The 13802-nt window shown below is 39.1% G+C and overlaps 1 protein-coding gene across 2 annotated transcripts; it reads left to right on the forward strand.

Annotated features, from left to right (window-relative positions):
* Positions 1–22: 22 nt before the first annotated feature.
* TOX4 (TOX high mobility group box family member 4) lies at positions 23–13691 on the forward strand. 2 transcript variants are annotated; one of them, XM_015541680.2, is made up of 9 exons: positions 23–202; positions 414–482; positions 6217–6459; positions 7300–7560; positions 7914–8144; positions 9678–9758; positions 10156–10899; positions 11881–12044; positions 12797–13691. In XM_015541680.2, the coding sequence occupies exons 1-9, from the start codon at positions 197–199 to the stop codon at positions 12855–12857; spliced, it is 1860 nt and encodes a 619-aa protein (XP_015397166.2). In that variant the 5' UTR covers positions 23–196; the 3' UTR covers positions 12858–13691. The 2 variants fall into 2 exon arrangements, with proteins under 2 accessions (XP_015397166.2, XP_042845292.1); XM_042989358.1 differs by lacking the exon at positions 6217–6459 and having other exon boundaries at positions 24–202.
* The last annotated feature ends 111 nt before the right edge of the window (positions 13692–13802 follow it).

Here is a 13802-nt window from a genome sequence, read left to right on the forward strand (position 1 = left end):
CCCACCAAGGTCCAGGGGGCGGTAGCTATCCTTTCCGTCCGCTCCGCCTTCCCGGCGCGACTCGCAATAGCCCCACGGCGCTCCTTCCAATCAACGGAGAGCGACGCACGTCCTTGCGGAAGTGACGGCAGTCCGAGTCCGGTGGGGGCGGTGGGAGCGATGAGGGGACTGAGACGGTGGTAGCCGTTGTGTGAAGATGGAGGTAGGAACCTAGCATTAAGAAGGCTGGCGAGAGAGCGCGGCCGACGGGGTTGAAGCAGAGGCGGGAAGCCGGGTGGAGAGGCGGCCGGCGGGAGGGGAGAAGAGAGCGGGGTTTGGGGAGTGTTGTCAGAATGTCGGGGACAGAATCCGTCGCTCCAAGCTAACTCCTTACTCCCCCTAACTTATCCCCGCGGCTTTCTTTTGGTTTCCAGTTTCCCGGAGGAAATGACAATTACCTGACGATCACAGGGCCCTCGCACCCCTTCCTGTCAGGGGCCGAGGTGAGCACGAGCTGCCGACGCTGTGGGGGGAGGGCCTGAGGCAGCGGTGGGGTAGGGCGGCGGGGAGGAGTGCGTGGACGCGGGTGCCTCGGGGGCTGGGAACCAGGGACCGCGATTGGTGTTCAGAGAACAGTGGCAGCTGCTTCTAGAGCCTATGAAGACTAAGGGGAAGGCCCGGGAAGCTGCTGTCATCAGAAAAGCAGGACTTTGGAAAGAGTTAACCCATCTCAGAGTGATTTTGGATTGGAAGACAGGGTAGAATTGTTTCCTTTCATTGGGGAGAAATAAGAATTTGGGGGGATCGCAGCGGGAGGAAAATATATAAGATAAATCGGGGTGAGGGAGTTTACTTAACTGGTGCACATGTATTCGTTCTTGAAACTATCTATTGTAGGGTGTTTATTTCGCTTAAATTTCCTGCTCAGGGATTTTTTTTTTTAAGTAGTTATGTTTACCTACAAGTTCGTTTTGCTAGTGACAAGATGAAAGGAAATAATTGCCAGAAAACATGAAGGGGGTTGAGTACAACATGTGTTTGTTTGCCAGTGACTCAGAGTTCGGGCAGGTTACTACTCCTTTGTCACAAATTTCCTAGCTGCCGAATGGCTGTAGTAATAGTTTATGATGTTGTGATGTAGAAATAATGGTTATGGTGAAGTGCTTTTTAGTATTTGTGAAAAAGTTTTGCTTAAAATACTGTCATAAGTTCCTATCACTTGTTTAGGCAGGGTGAAAGAGAAAGATTTGGAACAGACAAAAATAAATTTTCCAGTCTTTGAAAAACGGCAGTCTTGAGCTTTCCAGAATGTTTTTTGAGGATTTTAATATTTTTTTCCCAAAAGTGAAGTCAATCACTTCCATCAGTTTTTTCGATTGCTGTTGAATATGCTTATCCTGTAGTAAACTTTAATATTTTCATGGACGAGAACTAGATTGACAAGGCATAGTTGCTAGTTTAATTTCTTTATTGCTATTATTGCTTATTATTCTCTTAAGGAGGGGAAAGTGAATCAAATGAGCGACAAATTTAGAAAAAATTAAAAAACTAAAATCTCCTTGGTGCTTTCCAGTCTCATTGCCAGTTTCTTCTGAATGATACCCCCGTGGTTTAATTTCATTATTTGGAGTGTTGTAAACCTCACATTGGCCTCATCCTCATGAAAGTGCATCATTGCCAATTTCTTCTGAATCAGATTTAAATTTAGAGTGTGGTAAATTTCACACTGGCCTCCAGAAACTTCCCAGGTTTGAGTGTATCCTTTGTTTCTATGACTTTAAGAACTAAGAAAACAAAACTATTTTGCCAAGAAGCTCATAATTAAATTTCAGTATCTTCCTTTAGCTTAGGTCTCTGTCATTGTTAACAGTTGTTCTCATTACTTATTCACCTTCCCTTCCCCTTTTAAATTTTTTTTGAACTACCCCAAATATAACTTAGGTGATACTTAAACAAATCGTTTTTTGGAAAAAGTGATATTTATGGTTTGCTTGCCAGAAAAAGATAGATGCCCACAAAAATACTAACCATAAAAAAACCTGGAAAATTGGACCTCATTGAAACTAGGAACTTCTTTTCATCAAGACATCATTCAGACATGAACTAGACACACCACAGAATGGGAGAAGATATTTTAATACACATATTTTAATACACATCATTTTCAGAATATATCAAATGCTTATGTAGAGTAAAAGGAAGAATCCAACCTAAAAATGGGTAAAAGACTGAACACACACTTCACAAAAGAGGGTATCCAAATTGCCATTAGGCATATGAAGGAGTGTCATCGTCATCACTCACCAGGGAAATGCCAGTTAAAATTATGAGTATGACTGTACACCCACTAGAATGGTTAAAATTAAGAAGACTGACAATTACAAGACTTTGCAAGTATGTAGATAACTCTTAATCATTACTGATGTAAGTATAAATTGGTTCAATCACTTTGGAAAACTAGCAGTATCTATTAAAGATAAACATATACCTACCCTGTGACCCAGTTTAGTTCTACTCCTTGAGGTATACATGAGAGAAATGAGTGTATATATTAACCAAAAACTTGTATGTTTACAGCAACTTTAGTCATAATAGCTAAGCACCAGAAACAACCCAAATGTCTATAAATGGATACATTTGTAAAAAGGAATACTACACAGCAATAGAAAAGGTCATCAACTACGAATAAATGAACCTTGGGTGATATGAAAAATATATTGTTGAGTAAAAAGCCTGACATAAAAGAGTAGACACTACATAAGTTTGTTTTTTAATGAATAAAGAATAGACAGTGTCATGCTATGTTTATAGAAATCAGAATAACGGTACCTGTTGTGGAAAGGAGAGAATATTGACTCAGAAGGAGCATAAAAAAATCTTTTAGGTAGAAATGTTCTGTATTTTTATCTGGATGGTAGTTAATTGGATGTCTACATGTGTAAAAATTCTTTGAGCTATATACTTTAAATTTGTGTATTTAATGCAAATTATACCTCAATAAAATAAGAAATAGTAGTAAAAATTTCTAAAGAGTAAGTATCCAGAGAGGAAGGCTTAGCATTTGTTACAGCATTGCTTGAGACAGGAAAGTTATACTATCTGAAGAGAGTTTAATCTGTCTGTTTCCCTCATTCAGGTTGGCTCTTACATAATGATACTAGGCTTTGGGCACTTAGAGAAAAATAATATAAAGATACCTATTTTTAATTAGGAAAAGTACTTATAATATTAGAATCACTTAATTATTTCAGGCTGAATAGTTAAGATTTTCGCTACTATAGCACTTTTTAGAACAATTAATTATTTTAATGATACATAGTGCCAGTGTATCTAAGAGTAAATAGGTGTTGGATTAAAATAAGTTTCTTTAAAATGAATAATCTACACAAACTACTTAAAGAAATAGTGGGTTGTGTGTCTTGGCATGGGGAAATATGAAAAGAGAGAGAGAGATCATTTTTTTTTTATTTTTTGGTTCTCTAAATAGTTGAGGATCCTTGTTTATAAACTATAATTCCCAAACTGATTCTTACCTCAAAAAGACCCACAAATTTAACACAGAGGGAGAAAGCTGAATGAGAGGGTAGCTACATCATGTTCCTGTTTTCTCCTTTTGTGTCGAAATTTGTTTTTATTTTAATATTTGCTACAGTTGTATCTTTGTTTTATATGTGAGTTATGTAGTAGACCCACAACTAGATATCCATTATTGGTTTTTTCCCCATAATGTTAAAGGTCATTTGTGGTAGTAAAAGAGATTTAAAGTGAATCTCTTGTGTTTATTCTAGCATGTGGTTTACCCCTCTGTATTCTTGATCATTGCTATTATTTTACTTTTCTTATTTAGGGAAGAAACAAACATAAGCAAAACAAAGCCCCCCTCCCCCCCCCCCCCCAAAGAAAAAACCCATTAAAGCTATGGATACTGAATAGAAAAGCTGTTTCCACATTCCAGGGGGTGGTGCATAGAAAGAATGCCCTGTTAATTTAATACAGTGGAATCTCTGCATGTCTGGTTTTTTAGTGTTATCCATGAGAGCAGTCCAGATGGTTTATGAAGGGTAGTCCTTTGCAGAACACTGGTCTCTTGTTTGGGATATGAATTTTTATTCTTTTTAGTTCTTTTTAACAAATAGTATCATTTTCACATCTTGGCAGAGTTGCCTTTTTATTTGTTCTGGTAAGCAGAAAAAGATAGGCATCTTTTGCTTTGCTAAAGCAATCTGTATCTTATAAAAAACTGAAAACTACCATTATACAACTATTAATCTAGTATATGTTTCTGTGGATCCTTTTTCCGATCCCCATAACTTTGTTCACATGAAAATTTGGTAGAAATCTTTGTACTCTCTTCCTGAAACATGTCACGTGAACCTACGTAAACTAAAATTTCAGAAAGAGTAAGTTAAGAACTTTCACGCAGTAAGAAGAATTGTAAGCTGTGTACTGAAAAATGTTTAGTTTTTGGGGGTCGATTTTAAGTTTTTCCTTAAGAACTGCCGGCTCCTATGTTCCTTGTGCCACTCTCATGTTATATCCTAGACAACTACCAAATTTTTACCATGTTAAGTAAAATAGTAAGGATCTTAGAGAATGAAAATGTAGAAATGTAGCTATATACATATTTTTGTCTTTTAGGAAACTGTTTTCAGTTTACCAGTAAGATTCAGAAAGATTAGGCATTTCACAGACATACTTTTTTTCCCCCTAGTTTCTACTAGCTGGAAATATTTTTTCTAACAACGTCTTCATTGAAATCAAAATGGTGTAGCACCTGGCTGGCTCAGTCAGAGGAGCAAGCAACTCTTGATCTCAGGGTTGGGAGCTCAAGCCCCACATGGGTGTAGAGATTACTTAAATAAACCTTAAAAAAATAAATAGTGATATTACTGGGACCCTTTGTGGGTCCATAAAAACCTTGAGGAACTCTTAAAGAATGCATTGTTTAATCATGAAAAAAATGTGGGTACCTATTGAATTTGATCAGAATCAGTTGATATTTACTATGCCATGTGTGGGCTGATAGAATTTAAAGTTTCTAAAATTCCATTTATCTATGATAACTGATTAGTAGGTCTCAAGTTAATCATAATTAGGATATTAATATTGTTAATAGCAATGGTTAATAGTTATTAAGCAATTATAAGGCAATGTGACAAAAGTTTTGTTACTAAATCCCATTAATTCTCATAATAACAATATAAGGAGATTACCATTACAACTCTGATTTTATAGATGAGGAAAACCCCTTCAAAATCATATAGTAAGTGGCAAAGCTGGAACTTGAACCTAGACCTTCTCTGACACCAAAGTCTCTTGCAATTATAATGCTCTTGCTGCAAATGTCACTAATTTAGTCTTTTAATGTCTAAAAGGAACCATGGCATTTAATATATTTTCATTCAGACATTAGCCTGTCGGCTCCCTGAATGGTGGATCCATTCAGTATAAAAAGAGTATATTACTATAGTTGAATTCAGATGAAGGGATTGGGTTTTATAGCCAGCTGGAGTACTCTTTTTCTTCCTCTCTTACAGAAAGGCTGTCAGAGCCAGATTAAGAATCTATTAGAGAACCAATTTGCCTTTTGGCTGTAGCTCTTGTGAAGGTTTTTCTCCTGAGTATTAGCTTTACCTTGGCATTGTTGGGTTTTCTAAAAATGCTGTACAAATGGGAATCTTAACTGGTTGTTAACATCATGATCTCTAAGATGGAACTCTTAAGTGTAGATATTTTAGAAGAGGATATCATTCCCATGACAGTACCTTTTAGGGTTTGCTTCAAAGGAACCTAAAACAACAGTCAAAAGTATAACTGGTTGACAATGAATTTCTGTGGTCTAATAGTTCAGGTGTATAATTGCAAAACAACTGCTGTCTATTAGAATCTTTTGAGAGTTTTTAGGCGTCATAGGCAAAACAATTTATAAAGACTGGGTCCTTGGACTAGTGGTGCCAAGAGAGTCACTCATTAGAACCGTAAGCATGATAGGACAATTGATTAAAAAACTGAAAACTGTGATTTATACTGGCAGCCTTGTATATGTCATATGACCAAAGGTATGAGGAAGAGAGGTTTATTTGCAAAATTAAATAGGTCCAAAGAAACTGATAAAAAATAGGATCCAGGCTGAAAAGAGGTACACTGAGAAACTCCAGTACCCAGCCATGTTCTTCACTTAGCAGTATGCAGTTCCTCCTCTTCCCACTAATTTTTTTTCCCTTTTTCCCCCTACAGACATTCCATACACCAAGCTTGGGAGATGAGGAATTTGAAATCCCACCTATCTCCTTGGATTCTGATCCCTCACTGGCTGTCTCAGATGTGGTTGGCCACTTTGATGACCTGGCAGACCCTTCCTCCTCTCAGGATGGCAGCTTTTCAGCCCAATATGGGGTCCAGACATTGGACATGCCTGTGGGCATGACCCATGGCTTGATGGAGCAGGGCGGGGGGCTCCTGAGTGGGGGCTTGACCATGGTAAGGGGCAAGACATTATCAAGCTTACCCAGGCTCATGGGCATGATGTTGAGGGAGTTAAAAGTGACTCTCTCTTCCCTACTACACTTGGGTATTACTTGGTTCTCATTCTGTGGTTAAAGGCTCACCAACAAAGACTTAATTTCCCTTGAACGGAATTTATCATTTGAATCAATTTTACTTGAAAACTAGTTTTAAATTATAAAAGGTCCTGTGTTCACCCTAATATGAAAAGGATTGTGGCTTTGGGGGGAAAAGGTTTTTTTCCTTCTATTGTTGCCTTCATAGCCCAGGATTAAAATGTGAGTGTGGTAGCTAGCATGTTGAGAGATTTATTCCAAAACAGTCTGAACCAAATGTATTAATTGTGGATTAGTATGTGTTAAAAATCAGTGTATTGGGCTTCCAGCACATTTCATCAGTAGCACATCTTCACACTATATTTGATGCCATACATCTCTAACATTGGCCTTATTTACTCTTGATTGCATGTGTATTGCAACTTTAAAAGCCACTATTGTAGGAGAGTACAGGGAGGAAGTTTTTCTTTACCCTATGTGTCATCACCACCTCCAGATTACTGAATAACTTATTTGTTCTTTAAATTATCCAAAATTAAGACTTCTCTGATTAGTTTTTATTTTGGAACAGGCTTTTGAATACAAAGAAGTGACTTTAATAATTTCTGTACTTTATTATATGTAGACAAATTATTTGTTTAGTGTTTAAACGATGATACAGTTTGGGTAAGCAAGAGTATAAACTGTCCTGAATTCAGTGGGGGGAAAGAGTGGTGTTTTTTTATATTTAGTGTTTAATTAGTCCTTCTGCTTCTCTCAGGACTTGGACCATTCTATAGGAACTCAGTATAGTGCCAACCCACCTGTTACAATTGATGTACCAATGACAGACATGACATCTGGCTTGATGGGGCATAGCCAGTTGACCACCATTGATCAGTCAGAACTGAGTTCTCAACTTGGTTTGAGCTTAGGGGGTGGCACCATCCTGCCACCTGCCCAGTCACCTGAGGATCGTCTTTCAACCACCCCTTCACCTACTAGTTCACTTCATGAGGATGGTGTTGAGGATTTCCGGAGGGTGAGGCATTCCCTGCCAAAATCAAATCTGCCATGATATTCTGGGATAAAACTCTTGGCATACAGAGCCTACTCAGTATTATTTGCTCCTGCCCTGCCATCTCCTCTGCTCTTTTCTGGGTATGGGGTCCTGCCTCTCAATCTACAGTTTATAATGCTTTTCCCAATCCCCATTCTAATTGGTCCTCACATACTTTACTAATGTCTTAATCCTATTGCCTCTTTTTAGCATTTCTGAAAATTACATCCATGTGTCTAGTTAGTTCCCCCGTATAAAAGTCCTTTTCTTACAGTTCTCCAGACATGATTCTTCCTTCTTCCCCCTTGTAATTCTCTCTTTTTTTTTCCCTACAGCAAATTCCCAGCCAGAAGACAGTTGTGGTGGAAGCAGGAAAAAAGCAGAAGGCCCCAAAGAAGAGAAAAAAGAAAGATCCTAATGAACCCCAGAAACCAGTTTCAGCATATGCTTTATTCTTTCGTGACACACAGGCTGCCATCAAGGGACAGAATCCCAATGCCACTTTTGGGGAGGTTTCAAAAATTGTGGCCTCCATGTGGGACAGTCTGGGAGAGGAACAAAAACAGGTGAGCAAAACATGGAGGATAGTGGATAGTGAATGCTTTAGAAGTTTCTTCTAAACTTTTTATCTTTAAAATTTTTTAATGTGTGTTTATTTTTGAGAGAGGGAAAGCATGAGCAGAGGAGGAGCAGAGAGAGAGGAAGATACAGAATCTGAAGCAGGGTCCAGGCTCTGAGCTGTCAGCACAAAGCCTGACATGGGGCTCGAACTCACGAACTGTGAGATCATGACTCGAGCTGAGAGCTGAAGTCAGACACTTAACCAACTGAGCCACCCAGGTTCCCCTTTCTAAACTTTTTTAAATGCTCTTATTTCATATCAGCTCTTTGTTTATAGCATTCATAGATCATACTTTGTCTTAGAAGTTGCAGCCATCCGCTTAATCCAAAATACCCATCTAAAAATTAATAATTTTTGTAAAAACACCAAATCTAATTTTACTAAAGCCCATTTTTTTTTTTTCTCTGTCAAATTAGGCCATTCCTCGGTAACCTGCAGCTCTAAAATCTACTACCCTAAGTTTGAATTTAGGGTTTAGTTTATATTTTTCACATTGGTTTAGTATAAACTTGAAAACTATAGTTAATCTCTCTAAATTTGATATGGATTTTAAAAATAAATGAAAATTATACTACATAAGACACAATTAAAATTGAAGATGGCTATAATTATCATTACCCTACATTCCCCAGGTCTTATGTCAAAGTGAGTCTGCTACTTAATTGAAACAAAAAGCTAAAATGTATTATAACTTATAACAGTTATCTATTGCTGCGCAACAAACCACAAATTTAATAGCTTTAAATAGTGGCAGTTTATTATTTGTTGTGATTCTGTAAATTGGTTAGATGGTTTTCCTGATGTTCTTGCCTGGGCTCATTCTTGTGATTGTAGCCAAATGACAGCTAGTGTGGCTGGCCAAGGTGACCTTGCTCCTGTATCTGACAATTTGGTGCTACCTGTTAGCTTAGACAACCTGATTCACATAGCTTCTCATCCTTCAAAAGGCTAGGCTGGCTTGTTTATAGTATGGCTGACTTAGGAGCAAAGTCTGTCTCTCTCACTTAGGCCACATTCTCATGGTCAAAGCAATTCATAGGGCTATCCCAGATTCAAAGGAGGGGAAAGTAGGTTTCAGCCCTTGATGGAAGAAGTATGCAAGATGGGAGGAATTCTTGTGGCCATGATTGCAAATAATTTGCCACTTTCCTTAAGGGAGAATGTACTTGTTAGGCTAAGCATACTCCTGATCTTACATAATTTTTGGATCAGGATTTTATTATAAAACTGGGCATGGTTTGGTGTTGCTTTAGAAGTATAGTTGCTCTGGAAAGATTTGCTGATTGGCTGACCTTCAGGTGCATGGTCACTAGAAAGTTTGCCGTGGAGGTTGTTTTGATTACTAGCTTCCAGAAGTGTATTCACTAAAAAGAGTTGTAAATATTTAAATGAGTTGTCACTCATTGATAAATAATATAGAATTATAGGTCTTTTCTAGGAGTATGGGGAGTCTTTAAACAGCCTCTCTTTCCTGTAGGTATATAAAAGGAAAACTGAAGCTGCCAAGAAAGAGTATCTGAAGGCTCTGGCTGCATATAAAGACAATCAAGAGTGTCAGGTAAGAGGGTTATTTAAACCAATAAAACGATTTTTGGAGCTATTTATTAGCAGTTATAAGAAGTAAATACCACCAAAAACCTGTGTGACTTGTTACTACTATGCAGTATTAAAAGCTCAAAAGTATAGAACAGGTTCCCTGTTGTTTCCATTATAAACCTTGCCAAAATCTTTCTGAGTTTCTCCCCCTTATTTACTATTACTCCCCACAGTTGCTCTTTTTTCTTTTTCTTTCTTTCTTCTTTTTTTTTTTCCTCTTCTTTCTTTTTCTTTCTCTTTCTTTCTTATCACTCTGTGATGTGTCTTTTCGTGGGAGATGATTAGAGTGAATATATTCTAGGGAACAAAGTAAATCTCCAAATGACTTTTTTTTTTCTTTTCTGGGGGGGGTCTTTTAGGCCACTGTGGAGACAGTAGAATTGGATCCAGTACCACCATCACAGACTCCTTCTCCACCTCCTATGGCTACTGTTGACCCAGCATCTCCAGCACCAGCCTCAACAGAGCCCCCTGCCCTATCCCCTTCCATTGTTGTTAACTCCACTCTTTCCTCCTATGTAGCAAATCAGGCATCTTCTGGGGCTGGGGGTCAGCCCAATATCACCAAGTTGATTATTACCAAACAGATGTTGCCCTCTTCTATTACTATGTCTCAAGGAGGGATGGTTACTGTTATCCCAGCCACAGTGGTGACCTCCCGGGGGATCCAACTAGGCCAGACCAGTACAGCCACTATCCAGCCCAGTCAACAAGCCCAGATTGTCACTCGGTCAGTGTTGCAGGCAGCGGCAGCAGCTGCAGCTTCTATGCAACTGCCTCCACCCCGACTACAACCCCCTCCATTGCAACAGATGCCTCAGCCCCCCACTCAGCAGCAAGTGACCATTCTGCAACAGCCTCCCCCACTTCAGGCCATGCAACAGCCTCCACCTCAGAAAGTTCGAATCAATTTACAGCAGCAGCCACCTCCTCTGCAGATCAAGATTGTGCCTCCACCCACTTTGAAAATGCAGACTACCTTAGTCCCACCAGCTGTGGAAAGTAGTCCTGAGCGGCCTATGAACAACAGCCCTGAGGCCCATACAGTGGAGGAAACCTCCCCTGAGACAATCTGTGAGATGATCACGGATGTAGTTCCCGAGGTAAGCCTCTGTTTTTAAGTCTTTCTCTAGACCAGTATAAAAGTTTAATTTTTCGGTTGATCCAATAAAGGTGGAGGTTGCTGCTAGCATTTAATGCCTGGCAACCAGGAGTACAGACATCCTGTAGCAGTTCCCTGTGACTGTGACTTGTCCTACCCACAACAATCTGTAGTGTTCTTGTGAGAAATATTTAGGAGGGTCTGCTGTCCCAGACCACTCCTTAACTAAGTTGAAGTCATACTGCCATTCTACTAGAGGGAACACAGGCTAAGCATAGAGTTAGCAGGTGTCTATCCAAGGATCCTAAACTTTGGAGATAAAAGTTCTTCCATATCTCTTGCCTTTCGCCTGCTTAGCTTGATGTTTTAAGTGGGAGGATGGACAGGGGATATAGCTAGAAAAAAATTGGTTCATATCATGGAGTCTTTCCAAAGAGACACAGACAGGTGCCACTTACCCTAGTTTTAACTTGTACATCACCAGTAGTCACTTTAAATAAAATGTGAGTCTGTTTTGAGACTCTAGCTCCACAATTAATGAAGCAATCATTTTAAAGAAAAATCCGCCCCCCCCCCATCAGCAGAAACTGTGAATCTCCCTTTTTCTAATGGCACCACATTTTGTCTTCTCTTAGTCCTCCCAATCTTAGTTGAGGTAACCCAGACACTATGCACATTGTACTTTTGACATTTTCAAAGGAATATTATTCAAGTGTGGAACAAAGTCAGTGACAGATGAAATTAAAGAGTACTAGCATGTGGCCAGCATTCCATTAATGGGAAGAATCTTCATGTCAGTCTGCTTGACAAAGTTCTAAAGCTGCATAAAGAAAGGGAGACCAGGAACTCCTCTATTAGAATTCTGCCTCCATATGTGAAGGACTGTAATACCTACTGCTCCACTGGGTTCCAGAATGCATTTGACTAGCTGGTTAGGTAAGTAGTAATCTAATTCATTTTTGGTGCTCTCTTCCTCTCACAGGTGGAGTCTCCGTCTCAAATGGATGTTGAATTGGTGAGTGGGTCTCCTGTGACACTCTCACCCCAGCCTCGCTGTGTGAGGTCCGGTTGTGAGAATCCTCCTGTTGTGAGTAAGGACTGGGACAATGAGTACTGCAGCAATGAATGTGTGGTGAAGCATTGCAGGTGAGCTTATAGTTCCCCTTTGTAGAATTCGGATATGACTTAAGTTAACTGTGTTAGACACGGTAACCCCGAGCATGGGATCAGGATCACCTGATCTTAAGTAGACTAGACTGCTATACCGATGTCTGATTGTAGAGGCTACTGGAAAAGTTCCCCTGCTTAAGGAGCTTACTTACATTTGCCATGTAGACAAAGATGATATAATTAACAGTTTTCGCTTTTTGCTTATATCACATTGTTACAGATGTTCTTTAACATTTAGTTACATATGCCCTTTTAAAAATGACGCCACAATAAGCTGTTAGTGACTGTGAATATTAGCTTAGTATCTCCTTAGATCAAATCCGACCTCTCAGGGAATTAGAATTTGAGGAGGAATGATAAGTGGTAAGTAGCACAATAAAGTGCTAAGTGTGGCAGGAGTGGGAGCAGGGGAGAGGTTCTGAAGATTTTGCCCATCTCCCTAGTTTTCCTGGGATTTACCTATACCCATGAAACAAAGCATTGGTATTTCCTGAGTCAAATCCTGTTCAGTAAATTAGGATTGCCTGAACCTATCTTTTAGGCCCACTGCCCTTATATTCCTATTGGGTGATACCATCTCTTCTTAATGCTATAGGAAATTATCCAGGAAGTTATTTATGACAGAGTTCAAAATGACTGTATCTTTACATATATATATATATATATATATATATATCTATATCTCTGGGCTGTAATTCTGAGTTTATGTGTCTCTTTTTCTCTCTTAGGGATGTCTTCTTGGCCTGGGTAGCCTCTAGAAATTCAAATACAGTGGTATTTGTCAAATAGTCCTCCCTGTTCTCCAAGCCAGTGAAGACTTACCTGCTGGGAACATGTTTAAGAGCCTCTTTTTAAAACACAAGCTGGGCTTCTGGTAGTGCCTGATCTCAACCCATGATGTCATTCGTGCTTCTCCCCTTTCCTGTCTCTTCAGCCGGGGCCATACTATGGAGCAAGGCCACTGAGTTTGCTGTAATCTGGAATTGCTTTTTACTTTCAAGTACAAGCACACATAGCAGTGATAACAGCAAAGGGTGAAGGGTATATGAACAAGCAGAACATAGGGAGGGCTGGTGGGGGGGTGGGGGGAGGATTGTTTGAGGAAACTTGGTGTAATTGTCATAGGACTTGCCTAAACAATTATTAAAATGATGGGAGCACACTCAGCTTTGAGCCTAGGAGAATCCATTTTAAAGGGGATAAAAAATTGCATTAGAAGTTACCTCTTAAACAGGAATATTGCTGTCACATCTATTATATATATTACTTTGAGAAAAGTTCTCAACAGAACAGGCACATTGGGCTGTGGGGAAAATACCATCGTGTAGGAGTTTCTTATTTATTTCTCTTTACAAATATTATTTCTGTAGTCCATGATCCTCCTCACAGTTTGAGTGTAAAAGGCACAACTCTATATCCTTAATATAAGAGGTTTTACTAAAGTCTAAAGTTGTGTTCACTTGTGTTTGATAAAATATCTTTTAAAAGATAAGTTAGAGATGTTTTCACTTACATAATACATAGGCTAATTATCTGTACACCCTAGGTTTTCAGTTAAATCTAATCTAAGATGTGCTTGTCTCATTTTCCTTGGAAATAAGCTAAAAAAAAAAAAAAGGACGAGCAAAGCCATAGTCATAACAGAATAAACAAATGTTTAGAGCATGAAGGCCCTAATAATGATAACCTTAAGTAAAATCAAATCTTACCTTGAGAAATGCTGTCCCAGAGAAC

The sequence above is a fragment of the Panthera tigris genome, chromosome B3, assembly GCF_018350195.1.
Source record: "Panthera tigris isolate Pti1 chromosome B3, P.tigris_Pti1_mat1.1, whole genome shotgun sequence".
In the NCBI taxonomy this organism is placed as follows: Eukaryota; Metazoa; Chordata; class Mammalia; order Carnivora; family Felidae; genus Panthera; species Panthera tigris.

What these genes read in the sequence shown, in the direction of transcription:
- TOX4 (XM_015541680.2), top strand. An exon ending in TGAGTGGGGGCTTGACCATG is followed by an intron (nt 6,460 to 7,299) that starts GTAAGGGGCAAG and finishes TGCTTCTCTCAG; the next exon opens with GACTTGGACCATTCTATAGG. An exon ending in GTGTTGAGGATTTCCGGAGG is followed by an intron (nt 7,561 to 7,913) that starts GTGAGGCATTCC and finishes TTTTCCCTACAG; the next exon opens with CAAATTCCCAGCCAGAAGAC.